Raw genomic sequence first — 13,204 nt, 5'->3', positions numbered from 1 at the left:
ATGATAGGTAACATCTGTTCCCCCTCCCCCCCCCCAAAAAAAAATCAGTGGGCTAATTTCCTCACTCATTACCTTGATCCACATTCTCCACTGTTCCATACTGTGCCAAAAGTCCATCCAACACCTGTAAAAAAGAAGCTTTGGTATCAGAATGGGAAGATAATATCATAAAAAATAACATGGAATTCTCTTCAGCATATGAAGTCACAGCAAAACAAGAGAAGACAGGAATAATGTAATTAAATTGATATTTCAGGTCTCCATGAAATGAATGAAAGGAAAGCTGGGTATGTGAGTCAAACAGTGAACTTAAGGCTGGACTGGGCTACAGTGAGTTCCAGGTCAGTCTAGGCTAGAAAACATTCTACCTTAAAAAAAAGTACCACACCCAAAAGGAAAAACAAAACAAAACAAAACTCCTAAAATGATTTTTTTTTTTTTAAATTTGAGACTTAACAAATTTCCAGGACTTTCATTTGCTGATTGGTTCCCAAGTATGTTCACAAAGGTGACAGCAAAGAATTTCAGATTCTTGGTAACTGAACAATCACATTCACTAGGACTGAAACACCGCTCTTAAAACGACTAGACTGAAGGACAAAGCTTACTGCTCCCTCTGGGAGATTTAACAGTTCCTCCTTCAGCTTCCCTCCAGGGATCGCCTGATTTCACAAAGCAACTGAATGGAGATGTTTGAAATTTTCCATAATAAAAAGTTTGTTCTTTTTTTTAAGCAATGAAAACATTAGATAAAACATTATTTCCTTTAAGGCTGTTTTGATTTCCTTCGGTTTGGAGAATAAAACACAGGGTAGTTTGTTCCTAAATAATGCAATAAAGCCACACTTCATAGTCTGTCTTATTTTACATAAAGATAGTAATCTCAGAACAAGTTATAGAGCTCTGAAAATATAGCTTAACTGTTACTCATAGCAACTCAAAACAAAACAAACAAACAACAAAAAACTCTGCTCAAACTAACAAGACCATTCTATTTCTGTTCGTTTCAGGGTGCCCTCCCATCAGAAGCTATAAAGATAACAATCTTTTATCAAACCATGGACAAAAATCATAAAGCAGGTATACATTTTGTTTCAGCCGGTTTGTTAGTACTTGATGGCTGATAGTTGAGAAAGCAGGTTGTGAGGAATCAAAGTGCACTCAGCAGAGAGGACAGCACAATCCTAAAGCCAAGAAGCGGCAGACCTAGTGGCTCTGGGGAACTTTCTTAAGGCCTCTAATTTCTAAATGTGAAAGGAAGCTAAACCAGGTAGGAAATGTCTAGGTGACCCCTTAAAAAGTGACACTGGGGACTGGTTAGATGGCTCAGATGTTAAAGCCACTTGCTTGTAAAGCCTGCTAACCCAGGTTTGATTCCCCAATAACCACGTAAAGCCTGGTGCACAAAGTGGCACATGCATCTGGAGTTCATTTCCAGGGGCAAGAAGCACTGGTATGCCCATGCTGTGTGTGTGTCTGCCTGCCCCCCAACACACACACACAAATTTTTATTTTAAAGTGACATTACAGCCAGGCATGGTGGTACAATGCCTTTAATCCCAGCACTCAGGAGGCAGAGGCAGGAGGATCGCCGTGAGTTCAAGGCCACTCTGAGACTACATAGTGAATTCCATGTTAGCCTGGGCTAGAGTGAAACCCTACCTCAGAAAACAGAAAACAAAAAAAACCCCAAAATAAATAAATAAATAAAAGTGACATTATAAGGGAAAAGAGGGTACAAATACATCATGTATCCATATGAAATATGATGTTACTAATAAAAATAATAAAAAATTTAAAAAATAGAAGACAAGACTAGTTGGAAAGAAGGAAGGATTCATTGTCAAAGGGGGAGCTGGGATATGGAAAAGGGAGGGCAGTGGGAGGGGATTATGATCATGTTATATTTTTTAAGTATTTAGGGAAGTTGTCAATAAAGTTCTTTTTTTTTTTTAAAGTGACATTGGGACCTGTAGAGATGCCTCAGTGGGCAAATGCTTGCTGTGCAGGCATGGAGACTTGAGTTCAGCTGGCCAAAACCACATAAAATGACAGACCTGGTGGTACACACCTGTAATCCCAGCATGGGAAGGTGGGGGCAGAAGAATTTGGGGAACTTACTGTCTAGAGAGGCCCTGTTTCAAAGAATAAGGTGGAGAGTGATTGAAGCAGGTACCTGATACTGACCTCTGGCCTGCACGCGTGTGCGCGCACACACACACACATACACACCCCACACACAGTGATAATTGGCTTACCTCCCACTGCAGGTGAGGTGGGATGTTTCGAATCTGAATTTTCCTGCTCCTGTAAAGATAAAACCACAGTCTAGAATACATTTCCCAGGACATTTAAGCTTTAGCAAATAATAAAAACAGGCTTGGCCTGGCGTGGTGGCTCAAGCCTATAATCCTAGCACTTGGGAGGCTGAGGCAGGAGTATAGAGGTGAATCCAGGGCCAACCTGGGCTACAGTGAGTTCCAGGTCACCAGCCTGGTCTAGAGTAAGACCTTGCCTCAAGCTCCCGTCCCACAAAGTAGGTTATAGATCATAAATGAGTTCCTGCTCTGGGTCACCAAGGCATCTACAAAAGATTTCAACTGCATCATGCTTTAAGGTTTTCAATTACTTTTGGAGAGAACAAAATCCAAAGAAACAGCAATTAAAATACAGATCTGCCTTTTTAATTAAGTTAATTTAAGTTAAACTGACAAATCACGCACTACTTGTACAATTATCCTCTCAAATACAAGGTCTTACAAGTAACTGATCCTACCCTGAAAGGTATACAGGTTCAAACAAGATAGATAAGTTTGTAAATACCATGGGTCTAATAAAATCAGATTTTGTCTATTCCTTATCTAACAATGTTTTTTTATTAATTAAAAAAAATTTATTTATTTATTCTATTTATTTGAGAGGTAGAAAGGCAAAGGAGAGAATGGGTGTGTTAGAGCCTTCACCCACTGCAAACGAATTCCAGATGCATGTACCACCTTGTGCATCTGGCTTACATGGGTCCTGGGGAATCGAACCTGAGTCCGTTGGCTTCACAGGCAAATGCCTTAACTGCTAAGCCATTCTCTCCAGCCCTAATTTTTAATTTTTTAAAAATTAGCTTACAAGTAGGTTTTCTTGTGTGGTTTTCATTCAGACTTTTTTTGTTTTCAAGGTAGGGTCTCACTCTAGCCCAGGCTGACTTGGAATTCACTGTGTAGTCCCAGGTTTGGCTCAAACTCATAATGATCCGTCTACCTTGGCCTCCAAGTTCTGGGATTAAAGGCATGCTCCACTACACCTGGCATTAAAAAAAATTTTTTTTTTTAGGGCTGGAGAGATGACTTAGCGGTTAAGTCGCTTGCCTGTTAAGCCTAAGGACCCATATTCAATTCTCCAGGTCCCACATAAGCCAGACACACAAAGCGACACAAGGTCACACATGCACACAAGGCGGTGCACATGTATGGAGTTCGATTGCCTTTAATCACTGAGCCATCTCTCCAGCCCAGCCTCCTCATTCCACTGTCCACCATTTATTTTTTTATTTTTTAAATTTTTATTTATTTATTTGAGAGCGACAGACACAGAGAGAAAGACAGAGAGAGGGAGAGAGAGAGAATGGGCGCACCAGGGCTTCCAACCTCTGCAAATGAACTCCAGACGCGTGCGCACCCTTGTGCATCTGGCTAACGTGGGACCTGGGGAACTGAGCCTCGAACTGGGGTCCTTAGGCTTCACAGGCAAGCGCTTAACCACTAAGCCATCTCTCCAGCCCCTGTCCACCATTTAAATGCCCCTGAATCTACTTCATTCACGCCAGTCTCCCCATCATACCTTTCCCTACTGTTTTCATGAAGAGGCTTTCATTGAGAGATAATTCTGCTGGTCTTATGGCTTTGAATGACTTAATTTTCTTTTTAATGTATGGATTAAAATTAGATAGGTTAAAAAAAAGCCAGGCATGGCGGTACAGGCTTGTAATACAAGCACTCATGATACCGAGGCAGGAGGATCCCAAGTTTAAGGTCAGCCTAGGATACTAGAGCAGTACCTTGTTTCAGAATTAAAAAGAGGGCTGGAGGGATGGCTTAGCAGTTAAGGTGCTTGCCTGCAAAGCAAAGCACTCAGGTTCGATGCCCTAGGACCCACAGAAGCCAGATGCACAAGGCGGCATGTGGAGTTCATTTGCAGCAGCTGAAGGCTTTGGCTTACCTATTCTCTCTATGCCTTTCTCTCAAATAAATAAATTGAGTTAAAAAAATTAGAAACAAACAATAGATTTTCTATTTTTTTGGGAACATGTTAAATCCTGGAAAGAAGTCATCACCAATGCTTGGGACATAACTTTCATTGAAGTAAAACAGACATTCTCTAAACACCATTTAGGTGTGGGGGCTGCCAGAAAAGGATGTGGTGTCCACAGTATTCTATTTTTTTTTATTCCTTTTTCTTTCTTTCTGGCACCAACAGTACCAAACAGTGGTTGTAAACAGTCATGTGTTTCCTTGTAGCTTTAATCTGGACGTTAGCCTCAGAAGGAAATGTTAACTATTCATGCAGAGAGAGGAGAACAGACGTGGGGAAGTACAGAGACAGGAGAATGGAAAACAAAGGAGCTCCAAGGTTTTTACATCCCCCTCAGTAACTACAAGGGGCCACCTCTCGTCTTGACCACACCATACACTACATTTATCTTTCTGTGTTTTGAGATGGGCTCATGCTATGCAGCCCAGGCTAGCTTTGGACTTGCGCCTTTCCTGACCAGCCACTCCCGAGTGCTTACATGTGTGACCTACCACACCCACTACCGTTATTCTTTCTAAAAATGTGAATCCATTTACTTCTCACTAGTGCTAGTTTAATGACTCTTCTGGCTATTACATAGAACCTCTAATCTTGTATCAGGATGAAAAAGGAGGGAAAAGAATCAGCTGATTTCTATCTCCATGTTGTCAGGTCTGGTTCTGTCATGATCTTTGGCAACAGCTCATAATAAAACCCCAACAGTGTCCCTTCAGTGACTACACAGAAATTCTCTATGGAAAATGTCACCAAGCCCAACTATTTGTACAAAAGGCATCAGAATTTTTAGGAAAATGGAATATTTCTAAAGAAAGAATGTTTTGTTACTCTCAAATAAAAACATTTGACTCCAATTGCTAACCAAGCACTTACTGGCAGAATCTCATAGGAAGAAACTCATTCATGAGCTCAAAGATATTTGAACAAAGATGTCACTGAAGCATTATTTGTGATAGGCAAGGATTACAAACCCTCAAAATATCTGCTAGTGGAAGATAAATACGTCAAATCATAGGCATAATACAGAATGTCACATAGCTGTTAAAAATGAAGTAGGTATAGGGCTAGAGAGATGGTTTAGTGGTTAAGCGCTTGCCTGTGAAGCCTAAGGACTCTGGTTTGAGGCTCGATTCCCCAGGACTCATGTAAGCCAGATGCACAAGGGGGCGCACACATCTGGAGTTCGTTTGCAGTGGCTGGAGGCCCTGGTGCGCCCATTCTCTCTCTCTTTCTATCTCTCTGCCTCTTTCTCTCTATCTGCCACTCTCAAATAAAAAAAATAAAAAATAACAACAACAACAAATGAAGTAGGTATATACACATGCACTATTGTAGGAAACTCCCCAAGGTAGACTTTATAAGAAAGTAAACTACAAATTAACTTGATCCTATTGACTGATTGATTGATTCGATTTTTTGGTTTTCCAAGGTAGGGTTTCACTCTAGCCCAGGCTGGCCTAGAACTCACAGTGATCCTCTTACCTCTGCCTCCCAAGTGCTGTGATTAATTTAGGTGTGCACCATCACACCCGACTTGACTGTTTTTTCAAAGCTCTATTATTAAATATGTATATATGTAAATGTGCAGAAAAAGACAGCAACAAGTAGATCTTTTGGTAAAACAGCATTTTTGATGTTTTTTTTTTTTGGGGGGGGTGTTGGTGATGAGATAGGGTCTTACTCTAACCCAGGCTGACCTAGAAGTCACTGTGTAGTTTCAGGGTGGCCTTGAACTCACAGTGATCTTCCTACCTCTGCCTCCTGAGTGCTGGGATTAAAGGCGTGCGCCACCACACCTGACAGTATTTTTGGTTTTTAACTACTTACTTGCTTTTTAAAAAAATATTTTATTTTTATTTATTTGTGGGGGGGGGGCAGAGAGCACGCACCTGATAGAGAATGGGCATACCAGGGCCTCCAGCCACTGCAAATGAATTACAGATGCATGTGCCACCCTGTGCATCTGGCTTATGTGGGTCCTGGGAAATTGATCCTTGGTCCTTTGGCTTTACAGGTGAGAGCCTTAACTACTAAGCCATCTCTCCAGTCTTATTTAATTTTTTTTTTTAAATAGGACTATATTCATGTCTGTAGTAGCCAGGAGTGTTCGCCTCTTAGTACTTAGGAGTCTGAGGCAGGAAAACTGCCACAAATTCAAGGCCAGCCACAGCTACATAATAAGACTTTGTGGGATCCCACCCTTCCCCCAAAAGTGAAATATTTCTAGAGTGAGTTACTTTAGTGAACACACAAGATTTATTCTTTTAAAGTGTACTGGATGTGCTAATGAGGAGAATGAGGGCTGGAGAAATGGCTTAGCACTTAAAGCACTTGTGTGCAAAGCCACAGGACCAAAGTTCGATTCTCCAGGACCCATGTAAGCCAGATGTAAAGTGGGACATGCTTCTGGAGTTTGTTTGCAGTGGCTAAAGGTCCTGGTGCGCCCATCCTCTCTCTCTGCCTCTTCCCCCCTTTCTGTCAAATAAATGAAATAAATAAAGTTTTAAAAAAGGAGAATGAGGGCTGGAGAGATGGCTTAGCGGTTAAGTGCTTGCCTGTGAAGCCTAAGGACCCCGGTTCGAGGCTTGGTTCCCCAGGTCCCACGTTAGCCAGATGCACAAGGGGGCGCACGTGTCTGGAGTTCGTTTGCAGAGGCTGGAAGCCCTGGCGCGCCCGTTCTCTCTCTCTCCCTCTATCTGTCTTTCTCTCTGTGTCTGTCGCTCTCAAATAAATAAATAAATAGAATTTTAAAAAAAGGAGAATGAGGAGGGCTGCTTCCACAAACACGTCTCCCCTTTTCCATAATTAGACAATCTTGCAATCTGAAATAACAGAGTACTAGTTTATTTGGCAAGGCCTTTGTTCAATGTGCAAGAATTCTATGCAGGGCAGATCATCTTGAATCCTAAGTGAACGGGTACTTCATGTAAAGACTGCACATCGGGAACTAGAAGTGATTAAATTCCTGAGGTAGGATGCTCATCTGAAGCACATCTAATCTTAGATCAGGATAGAAAGGAAGAAAGACAGAACTGGAAAAGGGAGATAGAGATCACCCCAGCAAGAACAATGTGGGGCTCAGCCAGTCATCCTGGGAGTCTTTTGGGAGACACTGTCAGTGAGGAGGATCCAGGTCCCTGAGGTCGCGTGTCTCATGCGTCTTAGTCTGAGTATCAGAATGCCTGTCCTCTTTTGCTGAGTGCTCTTCCAGTCCAGCCTCCCTGAGTCACTGCAAAGCTTTCAAGCTATTCAGACAAGCTTCTTTGATCACTCTGTCTTCTCTAGCAGGTTACTTTTTTTCTCTTATCCCTCCCTCATCTTTCTTTCTTTCTCTCTTTCCCTTCCCTTCTGTCTTTCCTCCTCTCCTTTCCCTTCCTTCCTTCCTTTCTCCTCCCTCTCATTTCCTTTTTCTCTGTTCCTTCCTTCCTTCTTTCTTTTTCCATTCACTCATCCATCCATCCACTCACTCATTCAGATAGGTAGTTCACACTGACCTTGAACTTACTATGTAACCAAGGATGACTTTGGACTGCTGATTCTTCCCCTCCACCTCCCATCTGTGCTGAGATTACAGATGTGTGCCACAATGGCCAGTTTATGTGGTGCTAGGGATTGAACTTGGGGCTTCATGCATGCTAGGCAAATACTCTACCAGCTGAACTACATTCCCAGGCCCCTGTAGCAGGGTACTCTTCATTTTAATTTTCACTATAATTGTTTCTCCGTAGGTGCCCCCTCTGCCCTGATGATTTCCCCTAGGTCAGGTACCTTGTGTTGGTCAAGTGCCTGGTAGAGAAGATCATAGAACCTCTGGGCTCTGAGAAGCCGTCTTATTCCTGCTGTGTCTATTCAGGACGAAGACCCTCCTGACCCACTGGGAAACCGTCCGTTTCTTTGCTGGATCATCAAGATGAGACAGAAAGGGAAGCTCTTTCCCTTAGCCAAGTAACCATGCTTAGCTGTCTCAAGTGGGAAGTGAGGGTCTTTCTCCCCTTGAGACCCATTAAAGTGTTCCCTGTTTTAAAAGCTAAATGTACACTATGATTTAGGAAAGTGATTAGTTATAAGACAATATATTTTGTTTTTTGAAACTGGGTCTCACTCCCCTTCCCTTTTTTCCTGTTCCTTTCCTTTTCCTTGTCCTTTTTTTTTTTCTTTCTTTCTCTCTCTCCACTCATTCATTCACTTATGACAGCAAAGTAAGACCTGAAGTTAAGCAAGGGATACTCTTTTTCGTCTGTTTTCTTTCTTTCAAGGTCAGGTCTCACTCTAGCCCAGGCTGGCCTGGAACTCACTCTGTAGCCCAGGACTGGCTTCCCACTCACAGCTATGCTCCTACTTCAGCCGCCAGGGTGCTGGGAGCCAAGGCGTGCACCACCACACCTGACTCTGGATACTCTTTAATGAAAAAAAAAAATGCATTTTTTTCCTTGTGGTTTTGGGGTGTGGAAACTCAGATCCTTTTACTCTTATGTTCAAGTGGAGCCATTAGCCTGGTCAAGAAACTTGTGCTTTTATTGACTGATTTTATGATTAATTGGTGGCCACAGTACACATGTGTGGCCCATCACTGCAAAACAAAATAAACAACCCTAATTCATCTGACTAATTTAGTTGGTTTCGTATACCTTCCAACACAAATGCCTCAGGATATTCTCTATGAATGCAATCACCTTTACTCTAGATGTTCAAAGGCAATAATGGTTGCAACTGAGTGAATTTCAGATGAACTAAATGCTTACTATGAATTTCAAGGACCTGGTAGAAAGTATTTTGTCATAGTAGAATTTGTTGCTAAAATAAGTGAACTACCAGTTGAAAAAAAACACATGCAATTAATTATTAACAATTAATAGTTTCTTTGTGAAACTAAAGAAATATTTCATCTGCATCATATAGAGAAGTAATATGCCTGCCTGCCTATGAGAAAAGTAGCACAATTTTCAGGCTTGTGGTTAAGCACAGGTTTGATCAGCACTCTGGAGACACTCATACAAGCCTTGACCATACTGAGGACTTCAGTAGAGAACAAGTTAACATAAGCTATGGGAACCTAGCTCATGGAGCCCAGGTCCATAGGCCAGCTAACAACTGAGGATTCCCAGGGAAACTGCAGGCAAGAGAGGAAACCAGGAAGGCCATGTGGGAGAGTCCACTGGGATTCAATGAGGTTCCATCTGTTTCTATAGTAACTTTAAGCTCCATCATATGACATGCAGTCCCCATCCTAGAGGAAAAGAGAACACATCAGAATGTGTGTTGTCTTAGTGGTTAAGAGGCTTGCCTGCAAAGCCAAAGAAGGTGGTATATGCGTCTGGAGTTCATTTACAGTAGCTGAAGGCCCTGGTACATCCATTCTCTCCCTCTCTCTCTCTCTCTCTCCCTGAACCCCCCCAAAATAAAAATTTTAAAAGGTAATTAAAAAGAAAGTGTGTTGTCTGTACAGAAAGGCTGGATGCTATTGACTCTAAGGACTGTGTCAGGGCAGGGACTGAATCTGCCTACTCTAAGTACACAGTCAGAATCTACTATATCCCATGCACTCAGTATGTTTGAGGAAGCTTATCTGTTTCCTATTCCTCACTAGTTTTTTTTTTTTTATTTTTTATTGTTATTTTTTGGTTTTTTGAGGTAGGGTCTCACTTTAGCTTAGGCTGACCTGGAATTCACTCTAATTTTTTTCAGGATGGCCTTGAACTCTCAGGGCTCCTCCTAACTCTGCCTCCCAAGTACTGGGATTAAAGGTATATACTACCACGCCTGGCTTCCCTTTGGGTTTTGTTTGTTGTGTTTGCTTGTTTGTTTTGAGGTAGGGTTTTTGCTCTAGCTCTGGCTGCCCTGGAATTCACTATGGAGTCTCAGGGTGGCTCGAACTCACAGCAATCCTCCTACCTCTGCCTCCCAAATGCTGGGATTAAAGGCGTGCGCCACTGTGCCCAGCTTCCTCACTATTTTTGAACATCTCCTTTAATACATGGGGATGACTAGGACCATGGGCTTGTTGTGGAAAGCAAACATGATGACAGTCAAGTCCAACCCTCTACCTACTCATCTATAAAGGTCCACCTGCCTTCTCCCTTCATCACATACACGCACACACTGTCAATAGAAGTGTTATGGCTAAATCATAAAATGATTAAGTCAGATATTATGATGACTGTGTAAAGGACTTTCAGGCAAGAGAACATTAGTTATAAATGCAATAAATTCTTTTGCTCTATAAACTCATGTCATAAAATCATAAGGTCCAAGCAGCCCTAACAACTCATACTTCCTGAACATTCAGGGACAGGAACTCCTGAAAAGTTTATTGCTTAAATGAAATAGCAATCAGTGAAGAGAAACATCTTAGTCTGCTAGGCTAGCTATAACAAAATATTATAGAAATGGGTAGCTTATAAACAACACAAATTTATTCCTCATAGTTCTAGAGAGTGGGAAGTCTAACACATGCTATTTCTTCTTACCATTGCTTTCAGGATTAGGATTTCAACACACAATCGTTGGGGGCAGGGACAACACAAACCAAAGCAATAAGCAAGAGTCTGAGGTGTTGCTGTTCACATTACCTCCTCATTGGCTTGCAAAGAGTCCACTTAGGACTGAGCATTATGGCACACACCTTTAACCCAGTACTGAGGAGGCAGAGGTAGGAGGCTGGCCTAAGAGTTCAAGGCCACCCTGAGGCTACCCAGGGAATACTACTCAGTGAAGGCTACTCAGAGGTCAGCCTGTGCTAAACTTAGCCTGTTGTGGTGGTGACTCACATCTGTAATCCAGCGCTAAAGAGGCTGAGGCAGGGGGACTACGTGAGTTAAGGCTTCAGTATAAGACCTTATCTCAATAAACCAACACAAACCAGAAGCAAAAACAAGGAGCCCATTAGCTTAGGAAAAGCTGTTGACTTTTAGAAGAGGGCGGCTAACAATCAATCCTAAGCTTTCTGTTTGAAGGAACATCAGGGACTCTTAATTATTTGACATGGAAAGAGAAAGGAGAAACGGCAATGAGATGATTACACAATTTGATTTGATGTGAGAGGACAGGCTGGATGGTGATTTCTGGACAAGATAAGGAAGGACTTACCTTTTGGGGTTGGGGGACAATGAGTACAATTTGCATTCAATGACTATCAAATTTCACCCCAATTCTAGAATTCTATAAAACTTTTGGAAAGGAATGCTAAAGCCATTTCCTATTAAAGGCATCAGCTTCATGTTTACAAATGGAAATTATCAAATGCTGCCCTAGGAACTATTACCAGATTCCCAGAGTCAATGTTTACCTCCTTAAAAAGGAATGTAACATCTAGCACTCTCACATTCTCATCCCCCCTCTCCCTCTCCTCCCCTCTCCCCTTCCCTCCCATCCTCTCCCCACTCTTGATTTAGGCTCCTTTTACTGGAATAGTGAGAACTATTTGGACTGAAAGACTAAAAAATCTAAATAATTATTAAGGGAAACAGATACTTTTCTTTGGCAAAGACTTCTTTTTTTTAAAATTATTTATTTATTTATTTATTTGAGAGCGTCAGACACAGAGAGAAAGACAGATAGAGGGAGAGAGAGAGAATGGGCGCGCCAGGGCCTCCAGCCACCCCAAACGAACTCCAGACACGTGCGCCCCCTTGTGCATCTGGCTAACGTGGGACCTGGGGAACCGAGCCTCGAACCGGGGTCCTTAGGCTTCACAGGCAAGCACTTAACCGCTAAGCCATCTCTCCAGCCCTGGCAAAGACTTCTTTAGGAAACTGAAAGCTAGGCATGGTGGTGTATGCCCAGTACTCACTCACCAGGCTGAAGCAGCCTGGGGGAGAAAAGGAGAAAAGAAGGAAGGGAGAAGGGAAAGAAGGGAGGAAGAGGGAGGAAGGGAGTGAGGGAGAGAGAAAGGTACCAAGGGAAGAGAAGAAGGAAGAAGGAAAATGGAAGAAAGGAAGGAAAGAAATAATTGGGGGGGGGGAATCCTGATGAGAAAATCATGACACTCCTAGAAAGGTTTGTGTACAATTCCCTACAGATAATAACAGCTCTCCCATCTCCTCTCCTCCTCCTCCTCGTTTTGACAATATACAGCTCCATCTTTACAGATCCATGGGTTTCAATGAATACAATCTCTTCCCCATCCCTGTTTTACTGGATGAAGTCTAATCAAGTTTTAAAGGCATATCCAATGCATTCTTTATAGTTTTTAGCAGAAGGTTCCCCCAAATTCTCACCACGATTTACAGTAATGGCTGTTAGGCATCTCATCTAAGACCTACCACTTCTTATGAACTACGTCTTGTTAATCCTTATGTTTTGGATGAGCTGAGGAGTTGATGAGTCTCACAGCTAGGGAGTGATGTTTAGGACTTGTGTTTTATGTGTTTAAACATTTGCTCTTAAAATGTCACTTGGGAATTGCCAATTTACTGACAAAATTCTTATTGCAAGCATGTATTTCACCTCAATAAATTTTCAACAAAATGCATCCCCTTAGACAAAAAAAAAAAAAAAAAAAGGATGTTAGATAAGGTTCAGTGGTTAAAGATGCTTATTTACAAAGCCTGCTAGCCTGGGTTCAATTCCCCAGCACCCATGTAAAGCTGGATGTAAAGTGATGCATGCATCTGTGAACCCAATGCCAGCAGCCAGAAGAACTTGAAGCTCTAGGGCCAGCTATTCTGATGTTCTTTGTAGTGGGACAGCACACTGCCACTGACAAGAGACCATGTCTCAAGGAAGGTGGAACACAGACACTTTGAAGTTGTTCTCTAACCTCCGCTTGCACATTGTGGCGTGTATACCCACACTACGCATGCACACATACACAATATGAAAATTTGCATCAGGAATGAGGGATAGTGCTGAGACAGTTCAAGGCCAGTCTTGGCTAAAGGGCAAATCTAAGGCCAGTTTGGGG

The 13,204-nt window shown here is 42.2% G+C and overlaps 1 protein-coding gene across 2 annotated transcripts in view; it reads right to left on the bottom strand.

Moving 5' to 3' along the window:
• Igf2bp2 (insulin like growth factor 2 mRNA binding protein 2) overlaps positions 1 to 13,204 on the bottom strand; it is a 175,006-nt gene that overhangs the window by 64,254 nt on the left and 97,548 nt on the right. For both annotated transcript variants that reach the window (XM_004654310.2, XM_004654309.3), the window contains exons 3-4: positions 2,259 to 2,307; positions 73 to 124 (exon numbers count right to left, since the gene is read on the bottom strand). In XM_004654310.2, the coding sequence (XP_004654367.1) occupies positions 73 to 124; positions 2,259 to 2,307 (101 nt within the window). The remainder of the gene's footprint in view (positions 1 to 72; positions 125 to 2,258; positions 2,308 to 13,204) is intronic.

This window comes from Jaculus jaculus, chromosome 5 (assembly GCF_020740685.1).
Source record: "Jaculus jaculus isolate mJacJac1 chromosome 5, mJacJac1.mat.Y.cur, whole genome shotgun sequence".
NCBI lineage: Eukaryota > Metazoa > Chordata > Mammalia > Rodentia > Dipodidae > Jaculus > Jaculus jaculus.
This window is presented reverse-complemented; position numbering and strand designations above follow the sequence as displayed.